The sequence below is a fragment of the Phoxinus phoxinus genome (genome assembly GCF_949152265.1).
Source record: "Phoxinus phoxinus genome assembly, chromosome: 24".
Lineage (NCBI taxonomy): Eukaryota > Metazoa > Chordata > Actinopteri > Cypriniformes > Leuciscidae > Phoxinus > Phoxinus phoxinus.
The window spans coordinates 24147623-24161362 of NC_136899.1; the positions used below are offsets into that span (position 1 = coordinate 24147623).

Genomic DNA, 13740 nt, shown 5'->3' on the forward strand with positions numbered 1-13740 from the left:
ACCGGTGGCGGTTAAGTGAACTGCAGCCAGCAGTGTGGTAAAATGTGTTTTGAGGTCATGATATAATATATTACAAGGAGCCGCATGAAAACAAATCGTTGTGCACCCGTAATCTGCCCCTGTAATCATAATTGTGTGTGAAAAGGATTAAAAGTGCTTGCTGTTTTACTGGATCCAGTGTTCATTTCTGTTGGAAACTGCAGTGATAGGCTGTGCATGTATCAGTATGTATTTTGCGTTTTGCAGAAATGTTGCCACAGGTAAGTTTTTTCAGTGAGCCGGTGTTGCCCGATAGCTTAATCACGGCAAAGAAGTTCTTCGTTTGAAGTGAAAACAAGTTGGCAATATATTCTTAACGGACATTCTGAGTTTAGAGTTTGTGATGCTGGAAGTAGGACTACGGTTCCCAGCATCTTCCTGTTTACTTTAGTTTGTAGCCAAATAAAACATTTAATTATGCATCTTAAGTGTCTTGTGTTTTTGAATGGAATTAAATGCAACATTAAGCCTACGTTTAAACGTGGACTGCTATTTTCATAAACGGACATTTCACCCTCTCCGTTTTCAAAAATAACATCGTGCACACCTGTCAGTTTTCAGAAAAGTGTTCGTTTACATGAACCCGTGTATATGCCGTCAAGAGCATGCCTAACCTGTAGGTGGCAGTGTAACGAGAAGCTCAAGCACACGTTAGCCAATCAGAATCCCGCAAAATAGTCACATACTGTGACGTCGGCTGCCTAAAACTCAGTTTTTCTCAGTTTACATGCAAGTGTGCAAACAAAGTTTTCCAAAATCTCCACTCTGGCTGGAGTTTTTAGAAAGAATCGTTTTCTCCGGCAAATTCTCCGTTTGCGTGTAAACGAAGGGCACAGACGAAGGGAAATGTCTCAGTTTTTCAAAATAACCAAGTACCGGTACATGTAAACAGATAATAAAAAATTATCTATTTTTAATTAAGTTTTGACTTTCTAAAACATCAACAACCATTATACATTCACGTCTAAATCCGTTCAACCGAATCGTGTTGCATGTTCAATAAATCATTTGCTTCCCTTTCATGCTAATCAGAAGCTGTACCTCTAACATTAAAAGAAAAAAATATATATTTTTCTTGCTTGAGAAACCAGGACTGGTGCCCTCTCAAAAAAAGGTGCTTATACCTTATAGCAAGCACTACTATTTTTTTAAAAAGTGCCTTTTTTCAAACGAATGAGCATCCTCTGGTCTTCTGTCCGCAGACTCTGGCTCTTCATGCGGTCGCTGAAGCTCTTTGATCGCTTGCTTCTGAATTATTATCACTGCCAGCCGTTTGTTGCTCTCTGTCATTAGTCAGAGACAGCTCTGTTTTAACCAGGAACTCTCTGACACTACTTTATTCTGTCATCTAAACTAGTACCTTTTTCATTTTATTAGAGAGGAGGTGTGTGAAATGCATCTCAAGTGTCTGAAGTTTGTGAGGCTGTTGTCTTCTTGCACGTGTGTGTTTGCATGGGTCTCAGGGGGACACTGTGGTTATGTGTCATACAGCAGTAATGGTTCGTGATGGCTGGTCCACCTCCTCCAAAACCACCACGATTTAACTGAAACCTCTGCATGCAACATGCTTTATATAGTCGCCATCTGGTTCTCTGTCCCGATAATCATAATTTAACATGCAAACTGTCGTCCTTTTTTCTAGTCTTCTCTTAGGTGGTTTTTGGACATTTCCGAAGTGGGTGGGAGTAATTTTTAAATGGACAAGGTATAGGCCTTTTTTAAATGTGTGTGTGTGTGCGTGCGTGTGTGTGTGTGTGCGTGCGTGTGTGCGTGCGTGCGTGCGTGCGTGCGTGCGTGTGTGTGTGTCAAGAAATCACAACCAACACTTTTCTCATCTGATTTAGTGTACAACCTTTTAACTTTAATGGTGAAGCAAAGGACAAAATACTGTAGAATAAATTAGATTAAAAAAAATAGCCACAAGCACATTTTTGATTTGTACAACAAAGCAATGCAACATATTGGTATCTTGATTTCCATGTATACAGAATAAAAAATATATTTTTTATTCTTAGTCCACTTATTTCAGTGTCAATTATTTTTTAATAACAAACAAACAAACAAAAACATATACAACATGTCTTTCTTTTATATATTTTTTTCTGAATTTGTATTTTTCTTTTCCATTTTAATAGTATTTTTCTTTAATGACATTTTTTTTTTTTTTGCATTCCCACCAGGAACATACTGAAAAAAGTAAACGTTTCTTATAGTCCAAATGTAACACAAAAGTTCCTTTTTCTTTTCTTTTCGTTTCATTTCTTTTCTTTTCTTTTCCCAAATTGCTTCATTTAATTTTCTCCAACATTGCACAGTGGTAAAATATGTTGTGTTGGGAAGCGGAAATATTAACATATGCAAAACAAAAACAGTTGTTGTTTTTTTTGGATCACTGAAGATCCTTTTAATATTTGGTGAAAAAAAAAATGTAAATGTCTAAATAATAGTAATTCATCTCCCAAGTCATTAAATATCAATGCTGCACATTCACTTTTGTAACAATTCATAATTAAAAACAAACTTTAAAAGGTTGGTTTAAGTGCTGTATTAACCATTTCGATGGCCAGTCACGCATGGACTGTGCAGCAGTGCAAAAGCACACACAGGAGTGAGCCGCGGTGGGACACTGAGACACTGTTTTAAAGGTCTTTCGGTTTGCTAACCTGGACATCTTTGTAGGGAGAACAAAGCAACCTTCTGAAAGACATATTGGTATCTTCTGAACAACTGTTCGGAGACAGCCTAATATGGTAGGCAACGCTAAACTAAATTCTTTGGTGTTGAGTAAAAATCCAAAACACTATTTTGTAAAATGCATGTGTATACATGGTCCTCTGATGTAGTGCTTGTCATCTCTGCCTTCCCCTCAAACCTCCCTGTTTATTTTTAACAATCTCATTTGTTAGACTCATGCTATGTAGGTACGCCTGTTCTGAAGTGCTTCTAGTCTTTCTCTATAAACATATTTGTATATGTGGCTACGCTGATCAAAATGTTGATATAGTGCAAAACTGTAAACGTTTTAACGTCTCATTTTAAAATAACAAAAAAATGTACAGAAATCAAAAACAAAATAATAACATTATCAACAATAGTCAGAATAATTAGAATAATAATATAGAGAAATGTTTGGTTCCAGCAGCCCGTCAAACTTCTTTCAAGTATCTCTCAACAACACACACGAACAGACATGCACACATACGAATACGAATACTCCCATAGGCAGACTGTACATACACACACTTTTGTACACGGACACACACGACAAACATATAACATACGTACAAGGTATAAAAAGTCAACAAACGTTAACTTTTTTTTTTTAGTGTGTAAAAGTAAATAGTTAAGAAACAAAACAACACCTTGATGAAAAATATATCATAATACTTGACAAGTTGCATAGTTTTGAGATTTTCTTTTTCAGGCACCTCATCTACGTGATCTCTCTTCCTGCAGTGCATGTTCGCACTGCAAAATAGGCCGCATAAATACTCTCTGACCTTGCTCCCTTTGCTTTGTAACAAAAATATATTATATTTCTTTTCTCTTTTTGAAAGTGCCACAGAGATTACTCTGAGTTACAGATACCCATTGTAACGTGATACCCATTGGATTCTAAGATGACCACGCACAAGTGGTCGAGAGAAAGAGAGGCCTGTCTACGTGAGAGTTTGTCTTGAGGCAGTGAGATAGAGATAGAGGAGCCTTCCTCTCCTCCCTCTACATCTCTTCTTTTTCGTTCGTTTTGGGGCTGAAGTTCTTGCCCCTACCACCCAAACTTGCTGCGCTGTCTCTCCCTTCCTACCCTTCCTCTTCTCGCAGCGGTTTTACGAGCATCCGCATTCTTCTACAATCATGTTCTGGATGTCCTTTTTGACGATTTTCTGCTCCTCGTTGTAGTAGAGCATGGACATGGCTCGCAGACGAGTCGGCACGCAACAGGACTTGATGTTGGTGAAGGGACTGTACCCTCGCATGCGGTAGTGGTTGATGACCGTGGAGTGGAAGGACAGCGAGTTGCCGGTGATGCTCGCGACATGGCTGGGACAGTCGCCTTCGCAGTAGTTGGCATGATACCCTGAGGGCGCGATGATCCAGTCGTTCCAGCCGATGTCTTTGAAATTCACATAAAATTGCCGCTTGCAGCAGACGCGTACCTTGCCGTCGCATTCGAGACCTCTTTTGCGACGTCTCCTTTGGGACAGATCGTCCATCTGTCGCACCACGGCCATGAGGAAAGGTCGATGGGATTGCTCACGTTCGCCGCCTCCCGGAGTCACGAGTACAGGTGTGGCCCGGGCATCGGCACACAGCGGGCAGGAGATGCGCAGACTCAGCGTGCTTCCCCCATTCTGCAGCAACGCCTGCACACTGGCCGACACTGGAAACGTGTGCCAACCGCTACGCCGCGTGTCCAGAGATTTCTCTGCCAGAACCTTCTCCCCCGTTCCCTGTTGCAGGAGCAGCCGGATGGTGACGTTAGCACGGGTGCGGTTGCCCTTCGGCAGTCGCAGAAAGAGCCAGACGTTGGCTTGCTCCACTAAAGACATCTCACCGCCTTCCTTAGAGATGAGAAAGTTGACAAAGCCTGGAGCTTCACCTGTGGGACAGGAAGAGAAAGAAACATCGGAGATTAGTCAAATGTCCTGATCTTTTGTTATTTGTACTTGCATTTCACTCTAGCCTGAGGCTCTGGTTGACTTTGGATACAGCCAATGCAGAGCTGACACTGGGAGTGGTGGCATCAGTGTAACAGTTTAGCTTTGTGCCAACTGTGACCAGTTTTTCAAGGTTTCCGCAAAACAATCTCCTTCTGTTTCGTGCGACTATTAATAAAGTGCAAAGAAGTATGCAGTCATGCATCCTTTTCCTGCACGTCAAATGCAAGATGTGAATCAGACGTTCCTAAACGCACACTCGCAAACAAACAATCCCTCCCATTTGGTTCTTCCTGTGCCACCTTGGAATTGAAATAATTAAGGGTTTCAACAAGACTTTAAACCAACTTCATCACCTCTCCTGGTAGTTAACTAAGCAATTAAGAGTCTGCTCGCCTGTAACAAGTTTTTGTTGAATGTAATGACCATGACAACATGCAGCATGCAGCTGGAAGCAGTGATGTGGCATGTGGCTTGCTGTCTCATTGGATTGTAAAAGATTATTCTCTCTGGCTTTGATTCCCACCGAGTTATAGACAGAGGCAAGGCCTCTGGAAAATTTCAGTTCACGGATCATTTGGGAGCTTCTAAACAAATCCTCTCAATTTACTGACTCAACCCGTTTTTAAGCCACTAAACCTTTGTTGGGACATTATTACTGGCTGGTCTAGCTGACTGTTGCTTACTTATACTGAAGCTGAGTTCTTGTAAAAGTGGCCACCTACCAAAGGTTTAGAATACACAACGATTCTTGCATGTCATGGGTAATAATTAGAAGCCTCTTGCAACAAGTATTAAGCAATATACTCTGGAAAAATATTGCACAAATACTACATCTATCACCTACCACAACATATTTACAGGGCTGCGACGTAATAACAATGGCGTCAAGCTACAAGTGTGTATGTGTGCGAGAGTGTATTTAAGGATCCCTGGCCCAAACCCATCTGTCCAAACACAGCCGAGCTTCACAAATGCTGGCTTTTTTTCCCCCAGTAGTGGCTAATGCATTGTTTCCCTTTTAATCTGCACCCAGTGAAAGAATCAAGTATCGTCAGCATTTGCTAAGCTGAGTAAACCCCTTCAACTGCCCCTCCAGAGACGAGGCCCGGGTCCAAAGAAGAAAGATCACCACCGGAGCTTCGCAACTCTGCATGCTTCTGAATATATTTGCCAGAGAGCAAAGAGAAATTTAGAAATTTGAAGAGAAAGACTAAAGAGCCATGCGGTAATCCCTCAACAATAAACACCAATTGTACCGCAAGGGCAGAGTTTGCACAGCTGTCCTGCACACAAAGATGGAGAATAACATTTACACATTCCTCCCCTCCCCCTTTCCCTGTCTTCAAAAGGGGCGGGTGGCTGAAGTATAGAATCACCTGGGAACTTAAGTGTATTTGTTGGGGGGACTGGGGGATGTCCACTCCTCTTTAAACATGGCTTTAGTTAATGTGTTCTATAATCCCCTTTTCTATCTGGTTTACCTTAGGGGGAATCAGCCTCTTTCATCTCCTTGTTGGCCTCCTGTCATATTGTATTGCTTGCTTGCTTGAAGCTAAAAGAATGCTTTTGCAGCAAAGAACTCCACAACCTGAAAGGTTGTTCAAACACGCCTCTTTGGATGAAGTTTGTTTGTACTCCTCCTGGTTAACTGTTATAGAACGGACTATTTATCTTTGGCTAATTTGTTGACAATGCTGATTAAAGGCTACAGTTTTTCCGCACAGAACAGACATGCTAGTTCAAAGAGTACAGCGCTAACAGGTGCTTAATGGATCAAGTGGAACGAAGCATCCATTCACATAACAAAACACAAGAGAGCGTGATGTATATTCTCTAGGACTTGCTGACAACTCTGCAACAGTTTTTGTTTCAAGGCCAGTACTCACGTTCAATATCAGATGGGAAAGATTCAAGGTGCTAACATAAAAACACTTCCTGGATCCCTTCGGGAATTAAAGATTCTTGGCCCATGTTCTTCTTTGACCCAACAAGATATTAAATTAGAAATAAAAGTCTGAGGGTGGAAATATGACTCTTTTAATGGCGTGTGGGAGTGAATGATTTGAGTTCCTCGCCTGTTATGCAACATATTTCAAACACAGTCCCGTCAGCAGCAAGGATGGATTTTACAGACTAAACTCTTGCACTAGAGCACACTGTGAGCTGTAATATCATAAAGATATTCATATATTTCAAACAATTGTCAATTATCATCTGAATAATTGTCGCTTGCTACTCTAATGCATTTAAAGAGAGGCTTAAAACAATTTTATATAAGGTTGGATACTAAACCAAATGAAAATGGTCCGTAATGAATGCAGCTGAGGTGTTCCAAGAGAAAAAATCCAAGAGACCAATACTAAAATCATAAAACATGCTTTGACATCATAATGTCACTAAATAGACCACAAACCACTAGAATTCCTTTCAGTGTACAGCATGTTTCTGCACCAGCATTCATGGCCTTTTCTACATCCAGCAATGAGAAGCAAACAAACAAAAAAGTGCAATTAAAGCCTATTTCCTAACCATAACACTGTAGAGCCTTGTATACATTCTCAGACGAGGGTCCTTAACACTGGCTAGCCGTTTCATGATACCACACCTTGTGCTGTAAAGGCCAAGTATGCCTGTTATGTTCTTCCCCAAATGGCCTTGTAGCCTCTTTATCTGGTCCTCATCACCCACAGGCATTTCAAGCACCAACAGCGGCCCTGATTTACTGCCCCCATCTAAGTCAGGCACCCCATCTAGCGGCAAAGAATCACCAGCTTCAGCCAGCGCAGCTCCCCGGGAACCAGGAGGGTAATGAGGAGAGTCGCTGCTGCCTCCCCCTACTAACCTTTGTGGAGCATGGCTCAAGGCCATGCCGAATAACTGAATGACATGGACTTTCAATATGAGTAGAGACCGCGGCTTAACAAAACATGGGGGACAATCTAGGTCGGAAGTTGCAATTCATATTTCACTTGTTTATCTGATTGATTTTTCAGGATTCAAGGTTGAGATGCTTGCTACCATTCCACCAAGCCTGCATCTGCAAGTAATAACCCACTCTCACGAACAGATTTGGACGATGCATCAGCTGTCAGAGTAATACATGAGCACAGTTGGCATGATGCTGCAGCATCCTTTCTTCACTACAGTACTGTACCTTGGAGCCAAGAAAGCTTTAAGTAGCATATTACAAAATGTCGTGAGCAGTGAAGTATCCTGCAACCTGAGAAAGTGTTTTTTTTGACAACACTAATGCCAAGGGATCCTCGGCTAACAAGGAGGCTTTCTAATGTGGTACTCGAATCTGGATAGTGTTTAAAGGAGAAACTTTGTGGCTTTGTAATGTGTAAGGTTTGGCAAGCTGGCCATGTAGCCCCAAAATAAGACAAAGATACTTTGGAATTAGGCTATTTTATTCCCATTGACTTGAAATAGAGATTCTTTATATTCCTGTTTAAGGAAAGATAACTCAGCCTTCAGTAAGTTAGCTTCTCCTTTCTGCCAATAAATCAATATTTGATCCAGGAAAAATAACTGCTTCCATGAAAAACTGGGACGTCTTCTTTTCTTTGATGTGACCATCACTGCAGGGAGTGATTATAGTGATTTCCCTGTGATTAATTACTTTGCCAAGTAGGAGGAGATCAAAACAAGGAAAAGAAGTAAATATTGAGTCATTGTTTCAGAACATGTCAAGCTTTGCATATGCAACCTGCACGCCTGAATGACATCAAAAAAGGCCAAACAGTGACTGAACGCCCACACACATTCACTTCATCCACAGTGATATCATCGACGTGCCTTCTGTTTGAAGATCCTGCACATGGCTTCAGCGCAATTCAACATCCACTTTAACGAATAGTCAACAGTTTTGTATATTATATTTATAAGTCTCTGCATTAGTTAAATCCTTTTATTTTGTTTGGAAGCAAAGGCTGTCCATCTTGCAACTTTTGATAGAAAAGAAACTTTTGGAGAATGCTTGGCTGCATTTTTATCAATGACCTCTGTTGCAATCTCAAAATTTAGCAGTGACATGAGCAAATTCTCTAGATATGGTTGCTTTAAAAAGCATTTGTTCATCTTTGTATTAGTTCGAAATGATGTTATTTCTCACCCTTTACTACTGCCTGAAAGTCTGCAGACTAAAAGTATTTGCAGTCATGCAAATACACAAGCACTGATTGCACATGGCTTCAGGCTACACATATAAATCGAGTGCAATCAGTCTTACCATGTAGCGTTCATTCACCCAGCATGCTGTATATTAGAGATAATGGTTTAAGCAACTATAGAAACAGTATGCCTCAGATTCTGTAGTCCTTGTATCTGCAAACTGATATCTTTATCAAGGTGGTTTCTGAAACAGCATTTAAAAGGACAACAGCCACGTACAAAGAAGACTGGAACTATAAACTACCAAGAGACATTTAATTATAATACTATAGACATTTAATTCTATTTAACATTCTGAAGAAAATATTGTCATAGAACGACTTCTGTGTATAGTTGCATTGCCAGGCACAAACACTGAACCAGTTTTGTCTAACAGCAGCTTATTATTATTGAAAATATTTCAGCCTATGATCATTAAGAAATGTATTCATAAAATATGTCATAGCTTTATAAGATGGCAACTATGTGATCCTTGGACAAGATTCCAGACAGATAGTGTAGAAGTCTAAGACTTACATCTTACACATAATTACAGTTGTCTAAACAACCCACTTAACACAACATTACAGTGATGCAGTGCAGCAACATGTGTCTTAAAAATCATGCCAGTATGAAATAAACACCACGAAGAACTATGCATTATAGTATTTAGTAAGTCAATATAATTACAGTTATGTCTTTGCTTGTGATGCAAAGCCCAAAAATAATACCTGGTGCCACATCGCAGACTAAATGATGCTTGTACACCAACTGTAAATTATATTGACATAATTTAGCTACATGTGTGTGTGTGTGTGTGTGTGTGTGTGTGTGTGTGTGTGTGTGTGTGTGTGTGTGTGTGTGTGTGTTCTAGTCTAGTTAAGCAGTGTGAGTAGGAAATGCACAGTAACAAATTCAGTAAGAACTTTATTATTCAAGTTTCTGAAATAATTTCTTCAAACATTCAACAGTAAAAAAAAAAAAAAAAAAACCTGTGCAAAGAGGCCTTGCAATGCTGACTTTAACAATGGGGGACTTACAAATAAAAAATTCCAAGGTCTTTGAAAAGCAACTATTTTGATCCCAAATAAAAATGTTTATTAGCCTATTTGCATGTGTCTGCAGTAATTTCCCCTTGTGGTGGATTTTGAGAACATCTATATTTTGGAGACTTTTGGAAAGCAGATCCGATGCAACCGAACGTGGTATTTCGCACCAGACGCGAGAACAGAATTTGAGCGGGAATCATCACGAGCTCAGCGATTATCGCCAGGTGTCTGTTCAATAACACTGCAATGGTTTGGAAGGAGGAGGTGAGGAAATCTTCTGTAATCTTAGGATTTACATTTATTTATTAAGTGAAGATAAGGGGAAATGACGTGTCTATAATGCGTTTTGGTTTGGTCAGGCTTTATTTGACGTATAATAATTAATTTGCACATTCGCACACTCTAACCTCAATTATGCAAAGACTCCACCCACTTATTATAATAATAAGACCATCAAATTATCTAGTTTGTAGCCTATTTGCTTTTATGAGCATGCGGTAAATATGTATTTATGTGAGTTTCTTTAGTTCCTCTGAAATGTCAAATTTGAGTGATTGAAGTAAACATGACATTGAAAAGTATATATCCACAGAAATTGAGCTATGATGTGCCATGTGTTTGGTTTGTTTCATTCCAGGTCAGTAATCTGACGTTTTGCAATGTGAGCAGATAAATGAATGCTTGCGATCCTGATTTATTCATTCAGCCTGAGGGGCTGTCCGTCTCCCTCTCAGTCAATACATCAAGAGCCCATTGAAAACAAATAGATGTGTCTGACATTGAGGGGAAAAAAATACTTGCTCTAACAGTCCACATAATAAAAGTTTGATATCGTTTTGATTACTAACAGATTTAGCTCTGTTTCATAACTAGGTTTTTGTCATCACTTAAGCATGATGTGAATTTGTTTTATAATGTGACAAGCTGAAGTCTGGCACCAGAAGATTATCAGGGAATGGTTCTCATAAACAGAGTTCTCACGGTCATAAAAAATATCCCGTACATATCAGGGAATTAAAAAAATTTGGATTTCCCAAATGATCTTAAAATATCCCAAACATTTAAAGATACATTTTCTAATTGTAAATACGTCATTGATGAGAACGTTGCTCTTTGTGAATGCAGTCTCTATAAAATGATTTTGGGAAATACTTGTGCAGTATTCATGAATGGCTGGGGTGGGGGAAGTCACGCAAATTCATTGGTCAAAAATGTGAGGAGCCTTGCATGAAGAATGTCCTTGTTGTGGTGGAAAAAATACAGTTTTAAGAGTTTCAGCGAGTGGCTTATTTCATGCGACATCTATATTTACTTCACGTCTACATTATAAAATGGCATAAAACTGAATTCATATAATATCATTCTGAATATAATAATTCCCTCCACAAGGCAGCAGCAGTGTTAAAGTCTCAGCTCCCTAAAATCATGAAACATTCATCTTTTCAGGCAAGCAATCCAATTGCTCTGTTTGCTGCTCTTTAGGTCTGACACATCTGCTGAGAGCTCCCGCAGCACGCCGCGGCTCGGTGTCACTCATGACCCGTTTGAGCTGTATGACTCAGAGAAGAACCCAATCTTTCCTCACATCATGGGCTTGACAGCACCTTTGAACAGCTCTCACTGCTGCCGACAATACTCTTTCAACCGCCTTTGAAACCCGACACAAAGGCAGTAACTGTTCTATTTCTCATAATACGGAGAAGCCTTTCTTATTCCTCTGTGTTACGCTTTTTATTTATCTCTCTCAGCCACACAGGGAAGCCACGTACATATGAGTCTGTCAGTCCCGAGGGAAGAGCTCCTGTGCACAGCTTACGGCTGAAGCCTGGGGGGCCTTTCAGATAATTACTGATTCTCTAAAGCAGCGGGAGGTTTGCAGGATCTCGAGAGGGGGGAGTGAGTTTGCCGCAGCGTAGTCCCGGCTGACTTTGTGCGGTGGCAACAGGTTTCCCTGAACTCTTCAAATATTAAGTTGAACATTTTTCTAAAACCACATCCCATTGATTTACTTTAAGGACTAAATTCTCCCTCATGACATTTAAACACTGACACTTTCCCTGAACTCTTCAAACTGTTGATATTAAGTTGAACAGCTTTATAAAACCCCATCCCATGAGTTGATTAACTTAAAAGTATTTAAGGACTAAAGACTCACTCAAGACATCTGTTAAAAATTCGGACTCACCGGCTTCAGCAAATGTGATGATCTCGGTCTGTTCTGCCTGTTCAGTCTCTGGACGGTTGCTGGCCTCGTCCTCTATCTGAACACTGCCGTCCTTGGCCACGCGTCCCACGTGTACCTTGCGGATGGCATTGAGGAGCGCGGCGCGAGGCACCGGGTGTGTGATGTTGGGGCGTTCTTGCAGGTGCAGCATGTTAAGTATGTGTCTCTTCACTGCCTCGACCACGTCTTGCTGGGCTCCCTCGTCCTCACCTTTCCGGAGCCGTGCCAGCGCGCAGGAGGGGCAGTCCGTGGCGGATGCCTGTTCGGATGTTGCCACGCTCCCTTTGGTGACCATGGCGTTGGTGTGGATGAGCAGCAGGAAGATCCCGCTCAGCAGAGGCAGAAGGGACATCCTTAAATGAGAGGTGTCAGGTGTCTGCAAAACGGAAAAAACTTACTTTCAAAGTTCCTTTCAAAGTGAGACAAGAATCCGTCCAGTCGCCGATAAAGCTGTAAAGTCTGTCTGCCTGTGGTTGAGCTTTATCTGACAGGGACTAAAAAAAAAAGTAAGAGCTAAACTACTAAGGGAGGAAAAAGTGAGGAAAAAGTGTAATCCTTGCTGGTGAGTTGTGAGAAGAGATGCTGGTTAAAAGGCAGGAGTAGTTCTGTCAGTGGATTTCTCCCTCTCCAGGTCCTTGGGAAGTTTGTATGGGATGGGCAGTCGGCTTCTGGATGTGCCCCAGGGAAGCAGTGCGCTCGTAAGAGGTCTGGGACTGCTCACTGTGCAGGAGTTGAATGGTTTTGTTGAAGTGGGCTGGACTCTCTCGCTGGCTCTTGCTCCCCTGTCTCTCTGTTTCTACTTCTTCTCCTCTCTCTTACTCTGTAATTATACTTCCCTCCCTTCCTCCCTCCCCTCTTCCTTGCTCCCCTCTTCCTTGCTCCCTCCCACTCTTTACGTTATTTTCTAATTGTTCTATTTGTAGGGCAGAGTAACTTCCCCCTGCAGGATTTACAAACCACGTAGTGGAATTTGCTTCAGACAGAGACATGACAAGTGATTTGCTGTTAAGTTTCTGCAGTGATGTTTCCCTCCCCTCTAGGTTCATTCATTTATAAGTTTTCCCCAGTTTTTAAATGTAAGGCACTGCTGTATTAACCACTCTCTAAAATATGTTTATATTTCAATAGCTGGTTGAAGAAATGCAGGTCTGGCAAGTAATCCAAAAACGGAGGTATTTTTTAGAGTTCTTGAGAGATGTGCGGTGACATAGCAGTTCCTCTATTAGCCAATTCTGGTCAACTGGAGATTGCCAGTGGTAATTTTCAGAGAATTACATTTTATTTTCTTATTTAAACAGTTCCCTTATTCTTGACGTCTTGACGTCACTTTGAAGCAGTCCACGTTAAGTATTCCATGCTTCTCCTTTACTGCCGTAACACATGTTGTGCGCAGATTCACCAGGAAGTGCCCTGAAGACTTATTTCCTGTTTAATTGGCCGAGGACAAACGTCTGGGATTCTCAGTGAGACCGGCAGCTGGGGTTTTGACATCATCAAAGCCTGAGTTGAGGGCATGCGTGGGTCGACTGTCTGCATATCAGCCAAAACATGCATGAAGGATGCCGTAGTCATGCGAGTCACGGTGTTCTGTGAGTTACGTAGACGTTTTCACCAT

At 41.1% G+C, this 13740-nt stretch overlaps 1 protein-coding gene across 1 annotated transcript; it reads right to left on the minus strand.

Moving 5' to 3' along the window:
• Nucleotides 1-1876: 1876 nt before the first annotated feature.
• On the minus strand, nt 1877-12925 carry inhbaa (inhibin subunit beta Aa). The gene is made up of 2 exons (XM_079602144.1): nt 12087-12925; nt 1877-4639 (listed from the first exon to the last, which is right to left on the minus strand). Exons 1-2 carry the CDS (start codon nt 12475-12477, stop codon nt 3867-3869), a joined length of 1164 nt encoding a protein of 387 aa, XP_079458270.1. The 5' UTR covers nt 12478-12925; the 3' UTR covers nt 1877-3866.
• Nucleotides 12926-13740: the final 815 nt, after the last annotated feature.

What these genes read in the sequence shown, in the direction of transcription:
- inhbaa (XM_079602144.1), bottom strand. Translation starts at nt 12,477, where the DNA reads ATGTCCCTTCTGCCTCTGCTGAGCGGGATCTTCCTGCTGCTCATCCAC. An exon ending in CATCACATTTGCTGAAGCCG is followed by an intron (nt 4,640 to 12,086) that starts GTGAGTCCGAAT and finishes CCTGTCCCACAG; the next exon opens with GTGAAGCTCCAGGCTTTGTC.